This window comes from Micropterus dolomieu, linkage group LG02, assembly GCF_021292245.1.
Source record: "Micropterus dolomieu isolate WLL.071019.BEF.003 ecotype Adirondacks linkage group LG02, ASM2129224v1, whole genome shotgun sequence".
In the NCBI taxonomy this organism is placed as follows: domain Eukaryota; kingdom Metazoa; phylum Chordata; class Actinopteri; order Centrarchiformes; family Centrarchidae; genus Micropterus; species Micropterus dolomieu.
This window is the reverse complement of record NC_060151.1, coordinates 27,974,764-27,995,633: the sequence shown is the minus strand read 5'-3', so window position 1 is coordinate 27,995,633 and position 20,870 is coordinate 27,974,764. Positions and strand designations below refer to the sequence as shown.

The 20,870-nt window shown below is 41.2% G+C and overlaps 1 protein-coding gene across 2 annotated transcripts in view; it reads right to left on the bottom strand.

Moving 5' to 3' along the window:
- LOC123961410 (RNA binding protein fox-1 homolog 3-like) overlaps nt 1-20,870 on the bottom strand; it is a 496,038-nt gene that overhangs the window by 171,099 nt on the left and 304,069 nt on the right. For both annotated transcript variants that reach the window (XM_046036780.1, XM_046036789.1), the window contains exon 6: nt 16,207-16,290. In XM_046036780.1, the coding sequence (XP_045892736.1) occupies nt 16,207-16,290 (84 nt within the window). The remainder of the gene's footprint in view (nt 1-16,206; nt 16,291-20,870) is intronic.

Below are 20,870 nucleotides of genomic sequence, written 5' to 3'. Positions count from 1 at the left end.
AAAGGGAGGACAGTTCTGCCCGTGTCGGCACACAGTTGGCCTGAAGGAAAATCGGGACGTACAGTGCAGCCATGGAACAATGGAAGTCCGTGATACAGCATGTGGGTCATAGTCATTACTAAACTGCACTTCTGATCTGGACTTTTAGAAACTGACCACTTAATATGTGGTAAAAGATCCTTCTTAACGTTTTAACTTTATATTATTATTATCTTTGTCAAGGAAGTAATGCATATATTTTGTTAGTTAGAAGGGTATCAGAAAAGAGAAAGGTAACAAAAAAATGGCAAAGTTAAGCCATTAGTGGTATGTTTTCTGTGTACAGCCATAACTCTGGATTTGATTTTTGAACACAAGGACTGTGGATTTCTTAAAATTCACTGTTTCGTGCTCTAAACTAATTTGCTTTTTATATCATGGTGTTACACAACACTACAGAGCAATGTAGTGTCAGTGAATTAATGCTGCATTAATGCAAATGAATGTGTAATTATTTATTAATGCTAAAATGCATATGCTGTAATGGTTATAGATCACACCATTTCATCATCTGAAAATAAACATGGTAATGCCTAGTCTAGATGATGAGAAACATTCAATACAGCCACATCCAGCCAAGGCCTAGTGCCCGTCACCTGGCAACCGAGCCAAATACTAAATTCTTCAAATGCTGCATGTCAATAGAATTCACCTTTGAGCTGTATTGACATACAATTAGCTTTTCAAGTATTCACAGGGGATATTTAGAGGGGAATAATTGCATAGTATGGATCTCTGTTTGTTCAATGAATTCATCGAGTGGATTGATACATTCTATACGTGGGTAATGTATTTAGAGAGGAATGCAAAATCTATCTCATATGCTATCCAGGAGTCAGTGGACTTTTCTTACTGAGCAATAATAGACTTTGGTGTTTGTTATTTGTCTACTTCACCTTTACATCGTAAGTCCAGTTATCCAAACGTCCAAATTTCTAACCATCCAGCATGTTCAACTGGCAGACTGAGAAAAAGAAAATGTGGAGCATACATTATATTGATTATATTGACATCTGTTGTCCATGGCAATGACTTTGAGCCAACGCAGGTAACTAATTTTGCTGAAAATGATGGCCATCAGTGTTTTTCTCATTGCCATTATCCAACCATGTAATCTATGTTGATTTTTGTACCCTCTTCTTTCTGAAGCCAATGTTTTGCAATTCAGTGAAACCCTAGTCATTACTAATATATCGGTACATTACCTGGGGAAGCTGTGGCTCAGAAGGTATAGCCGGTCATCCACTAATCAGAAGTGGTTGGTTCAATCCTCGCCTGTATAAGCCTGAACCCCAAATAGCTGTGAGTAAATGTTAGCCGCTTAATTGTGGCATGTAGTTGTGTAAAGCGCTTTAACCGGTCCGAGTGCAGTTCATTTACCATATCATGGCCATACGCTTTCCTGTGTGTACTTGCAGGGAAACGGTTGGGGTGAAACACTGGGGTGAATTTCAAGATATGAGATTCTTTCTTTTGAACAAATCAAGACTACATTTCTCTAACTGTAACCGTTCTCCAATTACCAGCTTAGATCGACCCGGTTAATAAAACAGTCCATTTGATCCGCTGAACCCGTTCATGTTTTGGCTCTGAGCTACAGTGTGTGTTGATGTCGTGATCAGATGTATGCAGGCAGACACCTGACATGATGGTGTTACTTTCACAGCAGCTGTCACTGCGGCCTGTCAGTGATTGACTCGCACCAGATCTGTTTTCAGATTAATATTTCATCTCTCACTTAATAGAAAAACAGATGTTCTGCAGCCATGTACACTGGGAAATAAGCTGGTGGTAATGTATGCATTACTTACAGCCAGCTAACTAAATTTAGAATGAAATATGCATCTGACAGATGCCTCACAATCAAGTTCCAAAAGCCTATAATGGGATATCGACAGATTTCATTTATGCAGGGCAGACTGACCTCATTGGGGGAACTAATAAAACTTTTGGTACATTCAACCGGAAAGATGCCCTGGCTGTATTTCAGTCTTAGGCAGCTCTCTGGGTGCCCTTTAAAGCATTGACCTCTTCACAGAGTGAGGGCTCCTATGTGATTAATACTGCTAGGCATTTATTGGCACGCAAGGCACTTTTACCAATAGGTCACCTGCTTGACCTCAGCGCAAGCACGGGGATCGAAACCGAGTGGACAGGAAACTATATGGCTTAGGGTGGTAACAACAGGCAAAATACTAAAAAGGCATCTCAAACTCATAACCATCCCACTCATATAAAGCTATTTAGGCACACACACACACACATACACACACATACAGATCCTTAGTCTCTATCACATTCACCAAGACCCACCCACACAACACACACAGCCCAGGGCATAAAAGGTTTCTGCGGCCAGAACACAAACAAACTCATTTGTAACCTGCCATGACACACTCCCAACACACACACGCACAAGAGAAAAGCCAAGTAACATTATCCCTCTGCTAGATGGATCAGACTGTTTATCAGAGGCTCTCCACCAGCACACTGTAAAAAGAATCATAATGTCACCGATCGATTCCGTGCCAATCTATAGAGATACCTATTCAGATATCTATTGATGCAATTTAACAGGGATATTAGTCCGAGCTCAGGTAAATGTCAAGAGTTCTGCTAAACAGTGTTTGTAGGTCGTAATTGGACTGAAGGGTGTCTAGATGGCATTGGACTGTTACATAATGTTAACTTAAGAGAGCTAAAATGGATCTCGATGATAGAAAAAGAAATGTTAACATTTTGGAAACTGTTTTCTGTATCAGGTCAACAAGCTTCTTAAAATAGGATACAATTTGTCTTACATAAAGCAGGATAGATGGAGCATCTGAATAACAATAATAAGCAACCAAGAAATGGCAATGCAACACAACACCACATACACACTCTGGTTTATCAGCAGTAAATAGCCGGTGCCATGTTCTTATGCTCCTTAATCATACTGATGCATGTACACAAACACACAAAAATGTACAGGCGCACACACACACACACACACACACACACACACACACCCCTACACACACACACAATTTCTCTATCTTCCACAAGCAGTTGAAAACACGCACGCTCAACGTACACGCACTCATTCGCACATATTTTCCGAGACCAAAGGAAGAGCTGACTGCAACATTTTTCTCCACTTCAAAAAAGTAGCCAGTGTCAAAATGATAAATGAGGGATCATGAGGGAGAGCGTGCATACTTACATTAGACTGCACAAGAGCTTCAAGAGCTGCAACAGCATGGGTGAACGCTGGTTTCAGATGGTTTCAGCACCGCTTTAAGGCTGTTGTTATTACACAGAAGGAGCAGACATGCAAATTACATGCCACGACAGTGATTAGCAATGTGAAATTACTATCAAAGTAACAATAACATTTTTAACACAACAGGCGTGCAGAGTGTGTGACCTGACATTACGAGCGGCTGGATGGGGGAAATGTTGTGTTCCTTATACAGGTGTTGGCTGGTAAAAGGTTGATTGCTAATTTCCCGGAGGTGAATACAGCTCACAGATGTGTGCGGAGAACATCTGATAGGCCTTCAGACTGCTGATGCAGGGCGGCGTGGGGATATTTTCAAACATCATTTATAACATCATTTCAGCATCAGTTACAAAATGGCGGCAGGAAGATTGATGGGTGGCGAGGGCTGGTTAATATGCATGATTGGAATGATACACAAACCGTGCTGTTTGTTGTTGTGAGAGTGATGGCACACATACTGAAAAGACACGCTCTCAGATTTACAGGATCAACATTTATTCCAATAAAGCAGATATTGACATGTAAGCATTTCTGTCGGTGTGAGTTGTTTTTTTTCAATGATTACAAATGTGCATATAGAAACAAAGCAACATTTGTTTTGTTTGCGTTTTTCTGCACGTCCATGTTATGACTTTTGCTAAGCATATATTCCTGGTTTGGTGTCTTTTTAGTTTCATTTTGTGCGCCAGGTAATCACTTTTTTATCTTTTGCTTTTTACTTTTATGGGAAGATTTGGTCCAACAACAAAAGGTTGTAAAAAAAAAACATCATAAGGTTTGCTTACAATGATACTGTAGCACATCTCTAGATAAAAAGAAAAAAGAAAGCCCTTGTAAAGTTACTGCATGGGCACTGCCTAGCACACCCTCGGATCAATTACAATGTAATTACAATAGCAGACAGAAATACAACCTGGGTCTGTGCTCTGTCTGCACTGATAACTGATAGATAAGCACCTGAGGGATGGCTGAGAGAAGCACCTGGCCAGAAACACATCTCAATGCTGTCAATAAATTACTCTGCTGGGGCTGTTCTTTCCTGGGTAAGGCTACACGATCGGCGGCCACTAGCCACATCCCAACCTCCTGTGCAGTCCATCTAGCTGTCCGCTGGGAAAGACAAGTGCGGAAAAAAAGCAGCAGTTTCGGATACTGCGGTAGAAAAAGGTCTGGCTTTCTACCATTGCCCCCACCACACTCTTCACATTCTGTGAGCCCTTAGGTAGCCCGCAAGTCAGTGCAATTTTAAAACTCTGATCAACCCTTTACTTATCAAGAAGCACTCAGAGCTAAAATGTGTGACACTGATGCAGATGTGCCAGCAATCGGCGGTCAAAAGGATGAGTGGAAGAGCAAATTTCACTGCAGAGAGTGCACAAAGACAAAGAGATCAGCGATAAGACAGAGAAGTGCACCCATATCGACTGCTGTCAGTTAGGAGCATGTTAAGGAGTGTATTAAGGATTAGAGGGGATTAGTCATATCAGATCACTAGAGGGTTATCAGTGGTCGCAGCTCCACAAAGAAGAGCTCCCGGCCGCTACGAAACAAGCAACCCACCATCCTCATATAAGTCTTAATATTAACCTATTAAGTTGGACGATTTATGAGTTTGGAAAAACAATTAAGCCTGTGATTTTTATTAGGAGCTTGATTGAGTGCCTCCTCCCTGGTGTCTCGACACTACCAAACTTTACCCCCTCCAGAGAGGGGGGGCCCCGCTCCAAATATTACCGTGATTTAAGATGCAAAACCAACACACATTAAAACAGCTCAGAGCTTATTCCATGCGCGCTTCCACACAAAACCAATTTAGTTTCCATTGATCGCTTTTCAAGCAATTAGATTTCCATTGATGGAAAAAGTAGAGGCTGCTTGTATGAGATGGGGAGGGTCAGTGGTTGGGCGCTGTGATTTGCACGTTTATTCAGGCCGTTTGACCACCTCCTCTAACCCCTGACAGATCCCTGGCTCCTTCCCTCCTTCTCCTCTACCCCTTCCACGTCCCCACCTTCCGGACAACAAATAATTCACCCAGCATGAAAAAATGCCTGGCGTCAGATTATATATCCGTCTTTATTTCCGATATTGCCTCTTTGTTTCTGCAAACTTGGCTGATTTTCTAAATTGTGGAGTATTGACTGTTTCAGAGCCTGACCAAGCGAGTCTGATGTAACACATTGGAGGTAATGATATCCCAGCGACGGGAGAGGCAGTGGCTGGGGCAGCACTGGACGATGGCCAGGCCCTGTAACCATTAGTCTCCTCAGGAGCCGGAGTCAGTTCTGTTCCAGCACGGCAGGGCTTGCCATCAGGACAAACGGTAACCCAAATCAACCAGTGAAACCACCAGAACCCCTCCCATGTGCCCACCACAGACAGAGATGCCATCAGGAATCACTTCCTTTCATACAGCCAAGGTCATTCCTCGCCTTTCTGGAAATATCTACAACATGGTTAATCCTAAACTGTCACATAGCTAAGGGTTTTAAAAGTGAAATATATATATACATATTCAAACTATGTCGTAAAGGTGAAAGGCTGAAAAGTAGATTCAAGCTTTAAAATAGGAACACTAGAATGCCATTAATGTGAAAGTAGGGAGTAATTCCCAGCATGCTCCCAGAGGAAATCCACCTTTTCGCCAAAGCCTGGGGATTTTGACAAATGCTTTTCTCAACACCAGCAAAGGAGACAAATGTTACATTTAAACAGAAATACTTAATTTCCGCTTTTGGTGACTTGCAGCAGATATCATTAATCAACAGAGGCCTACCACGCTCAGTGAGCCTGCTAAGAACCAGATGATCGCCCTCTTCCACTCAATCCATCAAGTATGATTGGAGAAAGAAAAGGTTCAAAAATTTTGAGTTGCACCCACGCAGGAAGAGTAATTACCCTTGTGCCAGTCGCTGAGGTGTTCCTGTGACACCTCGACCCTCTGTTTATCATGCACCAGATTACTCATGAGGTTGTCAGCGCGGCGTGACAGAACCAGCACCTCCACCTATGTTCCCCTCACTCACTACACCAGAAGGAGACAAATATGACGTACGAGTGTCCTGAACTTTTAACGAGCAAACTTACCTCAGAATCCAGAAAACATAATGCTCTTCATGTATTGAGAAAATCTGAAAACACTGAAGTGCAGATTTTTAAGGATGGTATCAATGCTCCATCTTTAAAGACCAATTTGTTGATTTTTGTCATTATCTTGCACTGTCACATCAGCCAATTGTTGTGCCTTAGGGATATTACTCACTGTCTACTTTACAATAATATGCATTGAAATCATTTTTTAAAGGTGCTATGTGCAGCATTTTGAACATTAATGCATCATTGTCAAATTAATTGTGATACATTTGTTTACCTCACTTGTAAACAAATGAGACCATTATAGCCTCTAGCTCATGCCACTGAAAGTGTGTGTGGTAGTGGTTCTAAAAGTTGGCGCCACACTACTTCCTGGTGTTGTTAGCTTCTTTAGAGAATTTCTTTCCCTTATTGAAGACGAGAAATTAGTAAAAAGTAATTAATTAATCTGTGGGAAGGACTTTAAGATTTGCCTCTCTACTTGCAGTGACAAACCAGTGCTGTCTCCCTGTATAATGCTGTAAAACAACTGCTGTAACTGATCAAATTTACAGACAAATTATGGCCAGTCTGTAGTAAAAGCAAGATAAAAACAATAAGGTTGAATGGAAGTACCTGTACTATAACAGCTCACATGGTGAAATTAGCAGTTTGCATTAAGCGTAAAACAGGGGCAATTAGGAATAAAACGCTGTCTCAAAAGGCCTAGTACTCTCTGCTTGGGGTGAATAAAGGAAACTATTATGAGAGTGTATGGTAAGCAGTCTTCCCACCAAATCAAGCCCAGTAAAACAAAGTTAGGGCTCATCATTTAAGGTTTTTTTGTTTTGTTTTTTGCAGAGTTTCACCAAAATATTCACACATTTTTATGAAAGGAGAACATTGCTTAAAGCTGAACATGATTTAATGACCCCAATGCAAATTTGGTTTGTTTCCTGCTGCAAGAAGACACTGTTGACTCTACAGTAAGTCTTTGCAATATCAGGACGGCTTAGAATATGCTTTTGTTAATAGAAAGTGAAAATAAAAATGGGGACAAAACACTAATGAGCTGCTGATTATGCAGCAGAGTCCCTTTAAGTGGAAAACAATACATGGTTAAACTACAATTTTCACCAAAACTTGAGCTTTTTCATAAAAAAACCCCCACAACTTTGACCCGTTTTCTTATAGTTGAAATAAACACCAATACTTTTTGGGGAAAATAGAAATAAAAAATAATGAGGTCTTCACACAGTGTGAAATGATCAGGCCACCAGTTTTCTCAGCGATGGTTTTGTGTGTTTCTGATAATTTCTTAATGTGGTAATATTTCATTGATGTTAAAATGCCACACGCAGCTATGTTAATGGGGTTGACAAAAACAAAGAGGAATGATGTTCTTTAAAACATGAAAGCTGATTTCTGAACATCAAAGATGATGAAACTTAAGAGTTGCATTTAAAATGTCTGAACATGAGGAGAGTCAGATGAGGACGGCCGTGCAGAGGCAATAACAGTAAAGCAAACAGGCTGCTGCCTTTGCACCACTGCTTCTTGCCTCCCTAGTGATACATGCCAGAGATAACAGCTTAATTTCAACCTCAGCACTTTTACTGCACTGTCCGAGGCATTCACTGCATCAATGTATCAATGTACCGCCATGCTAGTCACTCTCCACTGCGACAACTAACAATTTTTCCATGATGGAAGCTTTCAGAAAGGTGCCGCGATTTAGCTCGCACACAAGCCGCCCTCCTCTGATGGCTTTGGTCTTTGGAGACTCTGCTGGCTGTTTGTTTCTCAGAGAACAGGTCACAGGGCAGACTTTTGATTGAATCCCCCACACTGTGACGAGTGAAGGGGGCGGAATCGTTCTTGATTTTGCTGCAGAGGCTCTTCCCTCTGCAAAACATTTCCTCCTTCACTTTGAAAAGCAGCTGCTGGAGCTTCAACTGCCCCTAGAAAAATATTGCAACATAAAAAAACTAAACAAGGAGCCCGAGATATTTGAAGAGCTCCAGTGACTCATGCCAGAGGAAGAGGAGAAGGCATCAGTTGTTTTTCACATTTAATGAGCAAGATCAGATCTACAAAATAATATATAATGTACTTCAATCTACAAGTAATGAGTAATATACTTCAAAAATGTATTATATACACTTCAGATCAGAAAATGCAGCAGTTCACTTTGAATGCAGCATCATTTAAAATCTGAAATAATCAATGACTTCAATGTTTATCTTTAAAGTTTTTCTCTAATTTTAATCAATATTTCCAAAAAGAAACTACCTAAAACTAAGTAATACTGTTTAATGGCCACACTGGTGCTATTCATTCGGAGCTCGTCACAGTCATAAGAGAGGATTTGTAAAGAGATGATACTGAAATGACTCCGCTGAGATTTGACATGTCAGGTCCCAAAACAGAAGTTTCATAAACATATGTGTTTTTGCTAAATTTAATTGCTATATTGTTTCTCTCGTAAGCTGTAGCTTGACAAACAAACAGTGCTTGAACCAAGACTATTCTCAAAGCAATTAAGCTGTTAAATTTAAAATGTGCTAAGATAGATTACATTCATTGCAAATCCTTTGTCAATTCGCATTCATTCTCATGCTCCCAGTGTAGCAGGAGACTCTGCAACACACTGGCTGGGATTTTCTCAGAAAGCCCAGATCTGTGGAGCGTTGACCCTGCGTTGCACTGAAAGTGTGGTGAGCATGCTGGACTGTTATTAACACTGACGTAAAGTAGGACGGACCGTGACTGCCCGGGGTGCTAAGGCCACAGAGGGATCTGGGCACTGGAGGAGATCCACCTTGTTGCGGTTTCATGGTGAGAAATCGGCCACATCACACATCACTTCCATCTGTAGGGGGTCGCAGAGAGCAGCGTTTAAAAGGGCAAACATGAGTTGAATAAAGAATATGCTTTGCAGCATAATATACATATTTTATATATATATATGCTTACAGCTGCCTGGATTGTTGAAATGCCATTCCACACAGCTTTATTTCAAACTCAGAAATGCCTTGTTCATGGAATGGCACTCCCCATGCTCACCATCCTCTGTTATGATAGCAGATCCCCTCTCTTAGCTCATGCATCTCACACATGAGTAATGATCTCACAACTTAAAAATAACACTGCTATCCTACCTTTCACATAGGGGAGAGCCGTGGCAGCTCTATGCAGGCATGTTCCCCATTATCCATAGGGAAGCAAAAATGAAATGTGCTTTTTATCATGTGTCATGAACGCTCTTCATGCCTCCCCTCCCCCCTTTACTCATATCCACATTGAAACTCCTGTCAAAAAATATTGGCAAATGTTGTAATTACGTGCAGAGTATCTGTGCCTTACATGGCTCGAGGCTTGGAGCAGTCCCGGGCCTGATATTTCAGCTTTATCATATTTTAGTTTTATTTGAGGATGGTGGCAGCACCATGCCTCCAGTCAGCCATAATTGAAATGAGGGAAGGAAGATGTAGAGGCTGTGTGCCCCACTCCTTGTAATCAAGCCTTTAGTCCTGTGTGCTTTGCCATTTTTCAAAGTGAAATATCCTCACAATCTTTATAGTAATACGAAGCGAGTCCTCTTCATGCCTTAGCCCGTGGGTAATTAGGCATGAGAAAGTGTACTTTTTACATGCAGAAGAGAGCCATGCATTAAGAATGTTGAGGCCATTGACCGGGCTTCAAAGTCCACTGGAAGCGTTCAATTAAATTCATCATCACATACATAATAACATAAGGCTGGTTTACAACTAATTTATTATTCTTTTTGTAGCATGCGTGACTGTATTCAACAAGCGATGCTATCCGTTTTCCACATCAGCCTTATGGGTTGTATGTGAGAGTCGTGCGTTGGGAGGCGAATAGTGAAAAAGTGAAGCTGGGGGACTGATGGAGAAGTTGATGTATGATCCCTGGTGGCTGAGCTTGTTTGAAGCGTGGAGCTGGGCAGGTGATTCTGAGGTGCCGGCTCTTTAAACAGCGTAATGAGCCAGAGAGGACGCTGCCCCCCCCCCCAATCCCCCCCTACGTCAACGTTTCATGCTTAAATGATATAAACAGATTTTGTTACAGATTTTTTTGTTCTACAAGTTTGAATTCCAAATAAATAATTCCAGGCTAACTGTAATTAGTAAACAACCAAAATATGTCGTTCACAATGGTAAACCCACAGACATGAATTTAGCCTCTTTTAGCTAATTGTTTTACTTTTAAGGCACATTTAGTTTGTGGTTCAGTCTCAGTGCTTTCATCATACCCGCTTTTTCAGCAAAGAAGCTCTGATAAATCCAATGTACAATAACTGTCCAGCACCAAATGGCTGATAGAAAAAGTCAGCTGGTGGAACATGTAGCCGCAAAAGAGCCACATATTTCTCACAGGAGTTGCTGGACATTAATGTCACTGCATGGCAGGGTTTAATGTAGACTGGCAATTCAACAGTGTAATAAATACATGACGACGTACAATCCAAATTCATCAAGTTCAAGAGTCTAATCATCAAAAATAGTCCCTTTGTCTTAATTTCAGCAGACCTAGGTGTTATTATTGCGTATTATTTTGTGATCAGGATTTTACATACTTATTAATATGCCCTTCCCTCACACTATATTCCAATTGCATTGCAGAGTTAAGACAGGGTAGGGGTCCTCAGCCCGGTCCTTTTGTCTTTTGTAACACTGCTCTCTGCAGTGCTGTACAAAGGGAGCACAGCACTCACACCACCACCACAACCTCTGAAGACACTCCAACAGGTACGTACACAGAGGGATGTCAAAGCGTGGGTATAAAGTGTGACAAACAGAAAGTTAGCACAGATACTAAATGTGTTTACATAAAAAAAGTATGACCGCCTGAAACTGGTCCTCATGCACAATTTACTGTGTGTCTGTTTGCAGACATATTTTTTGCGATGCTGAACATAACACGGTGGCTGCGACTCGAGGAAGAAACAAAGACGAGGGGGCACATGGGGGAGAAAGATGGGCTACAAGCCTCCTATGCAGCATTTCATTGCTGCTGATAATATATAAATGCATGCACACATGGATGCTGCTCGTAAATGAATAAACACATACATCAATTTCAAAATCCAACACATTTGAATTTCAAATGCAGCTGGGCCTTATTTTCTCTTTTTTTTTACGATATGTCTCATTTCTCTTGTGGAGATATAAAAGGAGAGGGCTGAGAGGAAAAATTAGAGGGGTGGGAGAGAACAAATGCTGTATGGAATTTGAGATTATGTATTTGGTTTGTGTGTTTCCCTCCTGTTTAAATCAAATGCGTGGGGGCCATGTAGCCCTGGGCTTGTTGCTGGTGACAGTTTCAGTGTTTCGAGACTTCTCTCCTCCCCCTTTTCAGCGACAGTCCTGAATTGAGAAGCGGGGTGGAACGGGGTGTGGGCTTCTGGCGGAGGGTGAATTAAATAGTCACTCTCTCTCTCTCTCTCTCTCTCTCTCTCTCTCTCTCTCTCTCTCTCTCTCGCACTTTCTCTTTTTTTCAGTGGCGTTTAAAATCAATTCATTCAGTGGACTGCTGACACAGCCCGGCCCAGAGAGCCCAGGATTTATGGCTCCCTCTAATGGGCATGCTCTGAACCAAAGCCCTGCCGTCAGCACAATCCTGCCAGCCACCCGTCCGCCCCACTCCCTCACTCCATCTCGCTTTTAAAGACGCAGGCACCCCTCCTCTTCCTCCCTCTGCTCCTCCTCCTCCTCCCTCTTTCCTCATCACCCCTGTGGTGGTAGCAGAGGCGCCTTGAGTGAAATGTAGATATCTGTAGAATATAATATAACACAATACAACAAAAAGTGGCTACATGCGATACTTGTCATCTTCGCCTGTTAACATTGTTTGTGTTAAATGCGTTCTATGCTCTTACTGATTTTTCTTTGGCCTTGTTCACAGGAAGCTTTTCTAATAAGTGCTGCTTCTCAAAGCAATGAATAATGTTTATCTATTCATTTATTGACATCTGCACTATTTACCATAAAAGCATATGATTTTTAGAAAGAATAGGAACTGTATGACACTGTTCACTTGCTGTTAACTCAAATCTAGTGTAAGCTATTTTCTAGTGTTGTTATCACTGAAATCCTGGCATAGATTGCCTTACAGTAGTGCTTCCCAGAACAGTACATAATATCTCTCTCTGATTATTTACCATAACTTCAACTTCTTAGTGTTGACATTTTGTTTTAAATGTTTTCTTATGATTATTAAAATCTGGGCAATGCTTTGCTAACACGTGGTGCTTCCCGGAGCAGTATTTTTTAATCTCTCTCTATCCATTACTTTGTCTGACTAGTAGAGCTTCATAAGGTCTTAGGAGTGTATATATATTCATATATGCATAACCAAGTCTAGTGTCACAGGATCTAAAACAATTTATGGCGCGAGAGAGAAAAAAAAAGTGATTGAAAACACTCGCCTATGAACCCAGTCAGTGTAAAGATACATAAAAAGGATCATGGCCTGAATTGCAATGACAACATGAAGTCACTCCTGTGTGACACTTCGAGCGAGTCAGCGAGTCTTTCCGTCTCAGTGAGTGTGTTTCTGTATTGTATTTATGTCTGTGACACTGTCTGTATCCATGTCTGTGAAAATGTGCTACACTGCCGTTGACCCTGTTATATCCTTAGGAAACCCGGCAATTGCAGACAAATACAGACCTTTGAGTCAGCCCAAAAGCATCTAACCTACATCCATATTCCAGCTCTGCAGCCTGTCAAGGCGTTATGGGCCCTGAATTAGCCTCCCATTACAGCAAGGCTCCAGCTCCCCCTAAAGTTAACCATAACTGACCATTTGGCGTGGCTTCATTATAAAGCCATGCATGTAAAATCAAGTCATGGTCCTCGGCAGTCACATCCAATTTCAAGATACAATCCCCAACCTCCCAGAATCTCCATCTTTCTCTCTTACTTAAGTTCAACCTTCTCCTTGTTTCATAAAATATGATCTGATTAAAATAGATTACACACCTTGTTAGCAGAGCGTTTCATATTTGATACAGTGGTGCTTTAAGACGGGCAACCTCCTTCATGATTCAAAGCGATTGTGGCCTTGTTCTCTGGCCTATTTGTTTAATAAGCTCTTCTACATCAGTGGGCCTTTTAAGTGAACACACTCCCCTGCAGCAAAGGCAAAGATCAATACCCACACCTGTAAAAAAAAAATAAAAAAAAATAAACAGGAATCACGGCCAAGGATTTTTTCTCCTTCTAAGGAATCAGAGGCAAGATAATCAGTAACAATCCCGCTGTATGAGGGGAAATCCAACACAGGAAGCAGCTTTTATGTGCAGACCTGTAGGAAGAGCTACAGGTCAGCTGTGAAATATGCAGCACCGATTAGTCCACTGCAGCTTAAACTAAGGCTTTTCCAATGTCTCGATCATGAGAGACTACACTATGCAAATGGGATATTATAAACAGAAAGAAGAAAGGCAGAGTCGTTGAGGGTAAATGAATCATTATAATCCTCACCTCATCTGCTGACTGATGGAAGACTTCTTGTGTAATAGCTGATGGGGGGACCTTCTAGTGTATTGAGGGAGCTCAGATGTGGGAATAATACTGGGTCATATCGCCTTAAAATTAAAATAATACTCCCCCATTTAGCGTGAACAAAGTCCATGTAAGAGGGTAAAATGTAATACTGTGCTTGAGGAATGTAATTATCATTTAGCGAGTCCGTGAGCTGTGTTTGACAGGGCCTGAACTGCGTGGAAAACTCATTTTCATTTTTCTTATTATATCATGATTATATAAACATTCTTAACCAGTGGCCACAGCAGCAGCAAATTATTGCAAATTAGCCCCATATTGCCAGTTTTTAGTGGAGGCAAATGAACAAGCACTAGAATTCCAGTGTTTATTTCATAAATCAGCCAAATGCTGCACCTGTTGAGAATGTAAATAGCTGAGGCTATTTGATTAAACTCTTACATCAAAACATTTGAAGAGCTCTCTCTCTCTTTTTTGGTTGTTCATTCTCCTGTTTTCTTTTCGGTGTTAAGTCCGTTTTCTCCTCCTACATCCGCTCCAAGTGGAGTTGCAATGGGCGGTGACGAGGGAGACATAACACCCACCATCTATACTTGGGGGCACGGGAGGTCCATCATTACCAAGCCACAGTGGTGATCACGGCAATAATATAGAACTATAACCGAGCAATTAGACTAATGGAAAACGTCCCCATTTCTCCCGGTGTGCTGCAGCTAGATGCACCGCTTGCCCCGCGGGCCCCCCCTGGAGATGAGGCTGGAGATGCGAAGTGGAGAGGAGGTAATGGCGGAGGCCTATTGATCCTCACTGCCACCTGCTATATGGCTCCATAGAGGATGGGCAGGGAGGCTGAGGACTCCATCTGGGGAGAGATCATGTCGGCTCTTGGGCTCTCAGGCATATGGATAAGAGTCTTTCTCTAGTCTTCCGCTACTTAACCGGCACACATTAGCACAATATGGCCGGATAGGGGAGAGTAAGGCGTGCATACATACAGGCTATATTACAGTAAGGGCACATCCACAGCGAGACGGCGTGAAGCCATTTTCTTAAACTCTGGAGCGTTTGGCTTCTCGTGTGATACCAGGTGAGAACAGGACCGCTCAAATAACCATACTGAAAATGTGAATTTCACTTCCAAATGAACCATGCGTGGGAGTGGATATGAAATTCAAAATATCTACAGAAAGCAATTGCAAAACCAGAATGTCCTTCTAAGAAAAATGGTTCCATCAGTTGTTATGTCATACGCCCCAAAACAACCAATATTTACCTTTAACTGACAAAGACCTCTAGACGCTGTGTGTATTATGACCTTTGGCTGTTCAGAGCACGATGGTGGATTTAAAGAAAGACTTAATACCAAGCTGAAAAGCAGCTTTTCACTGCCCTGCCTGGCTGAAGGTTTCAAGTGTGTTGCACCTCTAGTGCACCACATACTATCTGCTGGGTATACTGACATACCCTGAAGTACACGTCTGCATCACTGCAGCATGTCAAGATGTTTAACCACTGGAGGTCAGCAAAAATAATACGCTTAAGTATGGGAGATAACTGTTCGCTTCATGTTTACTACTAACAGTAAACATGGGTTTCTTTATATCATCTTGCCCATAATACTTTCTAAACCCAAACCACGGCCTTTCCCTAACCCTAATTCAGCCATTTGTGTGGCTAAACATAACTAAACATTAACCATAGTGGTTATACATCAGAAAAAAGCTAATCAGTTTCATTTTGTAATAGTAATAGTTATGTCCTGCCAATAGGAGCATTGTATCAACAGTTACATGAGTAATTTTAAAAGGCAATAAAAAAATACACAACTTGCTGGGCTGTCACTAGTTTTTTTTTTTCCCCAAACTCCACCATTGGAAACTGGAAAAACTGAAATTTTCATAGTTGATGCACTAAAATTGATTGTTGAGTAAAGAACGTATGCCATACAGTTGCAGATCATGCTTTATCTTTCATCTATATCTATTTTTTACAGTTATTAAAAGATTTTGGAGTCTTGAGAAGCAGGGAGTTAGAAAAATACAACATAAAAGCAAGCTGAATAGATTCTCAACTAGATATTTTCTGAAATCTCATAGCAAATTGAACATTTTGATTCCAAGCTTGTGTTCGGGAAGTGCATTCAGAAGTTAAATAAACTTTTCCACCATGGCTAAGTCCAATGAAAGCAAACCTGAAGTAGGCGTGGTTTTAACTTAAGACACAGACAACACACAGGAACTACAGTGAACAATGCCAGGACATGAGGGGCTAAATTTTTTGGGGTTTTAAGAGACTGACCTGCCCAGCTGGGGGTCTCCATGTACAGGTAAAGCCGGTCGGGCTGAAGCTGGGTCACTCGACTCGCTGCTGTTGCCACAGGTGCTGAAGGGAAAAAATAAAGCTCCTGTTAAAATACAACCTACAGAAGAAAGAGGTCAAGTGTGTGTGTTTATGAATTAGTTCATTATGCAGCTGATGAAAGTTAAAATTTCATTGTTTCATTGTATAAATTACGAAGCCTTGTTACAGATTAATCTGCCCAACTGCATATAAAGTAGATATCAATGTGTAAAGTCTGACAACCAACATAATACTGCTTGCTCATTAATACAACTGCTACATTAACCATCAAATAACATTTAATGTATATCATAATGTAACACAGTGAAGTGGCAATGTGTGACATAATGGTAAACAAATACATCTTGCTGATAGTACTGTGAATAGCAGAATTTGTAGCAGTATTTTTATTTGTGGAATTTCAACTTTTGCTTAAAGAGATAGTTCAACATAACTTTCATTTACATTCTTTCCGAGAGTTATATGAGAAGATCAATATCAATCTCATAAGCCACGATGAGGTTAGCCTAGCTTAGCATAAAGGCTGAACGCTTTGGGAACAGCAAGCCTGGCTCTGTCTAAGGTCAATAAAATGCACCAATACTAATACACATGATCTATTTCTTGATAAACAACAGATTATCCATTCGTTTTTGTTTTGGTCTCTGTATGCGGACAATGGCAACAGATGTCTCTGAATTTAGTGATGGAAAAAGTAATGATGGTAGGGCTTCTTGTAATTACATTTGGTACCTGTACACCAGGTTTTATTTCATGTTCAACAAATTTAAAGAGGTGTTCTCACATGTATCTAATAACATTATCTGACAGTGATTTAGAGACTAAATGGGTGCAAGATGTGTCTAAATGCGCATCCGTGTCACTGTCTACAAGCATTTAATCTCGTGAGTGAACATTAAAAGCCACATATACAGTGTGTCTGTTACCCAGCTCATACATACAGCAACTATATGTAAGTGTTACAGCATGTTTATGCCTCAGTGTGTGACTGTTCTCATACAGCGGGTTGTTTTCTGCTGACTTGTGTATCTTCACAGGCCTCAGGTTGGCTGTTGCCCAGAAGCCCAGCCGGTGAACCGCGGAGAAAGCGCATTGATTTCATCCCAGCAGAAATCCCTTCTCCTGGTACCCGCCTCCCTACCCCGCCCTGCACCTGATTAAGCATTTGCAGGGAGCCATGCCAACGCAATTTGTCATTTATCAAAAGTAATTAAAAGCAATTTCTTTTCTCTTGTTGATTGGGAATTGACTAATTGTTGAGTCTGTGAAAACGGGGGAATTAATAAAACAGGGAAGGATGAATTTTACATAAACTCGGAGGAAAACATAAACGCTGTAAAACGAGGGCCAGACATCTGGCTCTGTGATTTCTCTCAACATGATTATGACTGCAAAACTGAAACAGTTGTTTAGTGCATTCTGATATACAGCCCATAGGCAGTAAATAATATATTAGAAACAGCATATTGACTAGCCGACTTAAAAGGGTGTTTTCACTTCATGTTGTGTGAACACAAGAGTGGGAGGAAAATACAAACACTGGTTGGTTACTTGTTAACAGGAAATGAAAAACACTGCTCCCACTTGTGCCAAAAGAGATATTTGAGCCGGTAAATACCAACGTCTCAGTCTGAGTGGAAAAACAACAAGATAGAAGGTACAGTGAGAGAGAAGAGCTGGAACCAGCAGAGGTTACAGTACGTCTATCCAATGAAACCAAGCAATACCATTTCAACATTATCGGTAACAACCTCTGAATGCACCATTACCTTCTATAAGGGCAGAATGAAATGTCAGAATTGATTCGAGAGGGGAGGGTTGAGATATAAGTGGGCAGCTACGGTGGCCATTTTGTTTCAGCGGCCCTTTATTTGGTGTCCCTGGATCATTAGCAGACGGCAAAAAAGAGCTGGAAGAACATGAAGGAGGTGTGGGTGGCCATCACGCGTGTCTCCGGTGACAGCATGTGAAATGAAAACAAAACAACAACAAAAAAAAAAAAAAACACACACACACACACACACAAACACAAAAGAGGCAGAAATCAAAGAAAAAAAAAAGAGGCATGCGGAAACGCCAGAGGAGTCGTTTAAATTTCCCACCACTTTGTAAATAACTTTAGCTGCACAAATACCTGGCTTTGCTCTGAGCGGATAAAAAAATTTCTAGCCAACAATTTATTCTCTGCCAACAAATGGAGCCGTTGCTTCAATGAGACGATTTGAATATCCCTTTGAAGGCTGCAGATGGACAAGCAATACTATCATTGCCTGGGAACACAAAAATAATTGGGCAACAGTGGGAGAAGCCTACATTCACGTCTCTGCTGAGACAGAGCCCTGCTTGGAATATCTAATTAAGCCTCTCACTCTCCTGCCTTTTGTTTACATTCCCATTCATCATAAAAAACTCAATTACTTATGTTCCCTAACATGTATAGTTATTAATGTTCTAATTATGCTTCTCCCCTCTAATCTTTTGCCTTGCAATTTTGGTGATATATGTCTGAACAACACGGCGAGTCCCCTGGAAGTGAAAGCTGAATTAGGAATCCATGTGCAATAACACTCCTTCTCCTGGGAGCCATCTGACGAAGAGAGAAAGCTTGTCATAGTTTGTCTATACATGAGGATTTATGTCAGCTCAGTGAGCATGTGTTATTATATACTGTCTTTGTTCGACATGCATTTCGAAGCAGAAAGTTGACTAATCAGCTCTCTCTAGCAACAGAGCAGATGTAGCTGGGGAAGCTGACAAGAACACACTCACATACAAAAAAAATACAATAAATAAAATGGCCAAAAAACAAAGCAAACTACCTCTGGCCAGCTCTTCTTATTCTTCTTGTGAAAGGCTATAGGTATGACAGCTTTAGAGGTATGAAATAATGTCGGAGAGAGCCTTGAGGAGCCCCTGCAGAGAGGCTGAGAGGGTCCTGTACTGCCTCAAGCAATGAGTGTTCTTCAAGGCTTTTCCTCAGAGCACTTTTACAAGAGCACAAATTAGGTGTAAGGAATGCCTGTGTCGGCGGGCGCACCCAGCCAGCACACAGAGAAAAGAGGGGGGAAAAATGGAAAAAGGGCCAGAAACTTGGATGACAGTGAAGAAACGGAGGGCGTCATAAAGTGCGGAAAATAAGCTCTCACTTTCAAACGTTTACGGCGGCTCAAATATCTGATGATACCTCTCATAGCTTTTAATCTTTAATGTGAAAAATTAATCATCCCATTCATTATTTTAATAGCTGTCATTTTTCTCTCCCCAAAGTGATGATTTATAACCATTAAGCCCTGCGTAGGCTTGTGTGAGAGGGATTTATCGTAATGTTTGCACCAGGTAGCCTCCAACCATATTTCATTACTCTGACAAGCCATTAAAATGCCCTGGTGATTAAACAACAGCTCTGAGGTCAGTGTGTATGGCTGTTTCTTTACCCATGCAGGAGTGCAGCAGCGCAGTCATGCAGGCGGGGACCCGTAGCCTAACAAAGCCCTTTTCCCCCCCGGTTCCCTCCAGACTGGTGATCGTAGCTATAGATCTCTATCTGTTGTTCTGTGCGAGGGCGACAGCGGCGGATGAGAATAATGTACATGCACAGAAGCTACAATGAAATAAAGTTAAGAATGGGGCTATTATGGCTTTTTCCTCAGAGATTTGACACCGTGATAACTGTGCACTTAGAGGAAAAACTCTAGCCTCAGATACTCTTATATCCATCCATCTGTGGTCTTCAGTATGTTCCAGGAGTTATTTTGTGATCGTGTATTGCCATTGGTCTACCCACTTGTCTGTTCTACTTTTATTTCAGTTATTGATTTCCTACTGATCCTAACAGGCAGGGGGATGTTGAGAACATCTGGGGGTAGTGGGGCAGTCCCATCACTGGCTGACTGAGACCCACCTCTACTTCTTGGCTGTTCAAATAATGAGCAGAAATCTGTTACTAAAAAAATGCCTGTACAGTGCTCCAAACTGCACATTTCATTAAATAGACAATATTTTAAATGCAGTTAGATCTTTGTCAGTACAAAATGTTTCAATAAAAATATTTTTTAAATGCCAGATCAGTGTATTTTATCTACATGGAGTCCCATCAATGACTACAAGGACACCCATTGCTAAAAACAGCTGTCTCAACCCAGTACTAACATACTAAATCTATGGCTTTGAGCATGCAGTGCATTCAAACAAAGTGACAAAATTCAAAAATGCCACATTTTATAAGTAGGCACAGATCTCCTACAATGCACAACTGAAAAAATGTGGATGGTGATGAGGCACCAGTGTTTGTACTGTATAGTGGGGGGAAGCCCTGTAGCGTCAGTTTTTGACGGTAAATGATATTTAACAAAAAAGACTGAGTAAGGAGTTGGTTGGCGTGGATGGAGGGTCAGAGTCCGGACTTTGAACCAGGAGTCCGGGGTTTGTGTCCTGTGTGAATCAAAAAGTCAACATTAAATATTTTTATTGAAGTTAAGTGAGTTACGTAAAATGCGAAAGTTACGCAAGTGACATAGGTAGTTATTTTAACCCAAACCATGATCTTTTCCTAACCTTAACCAAGTAGTTTTTGTGCCTAAACCCAACCAAGTAGTTTTTGT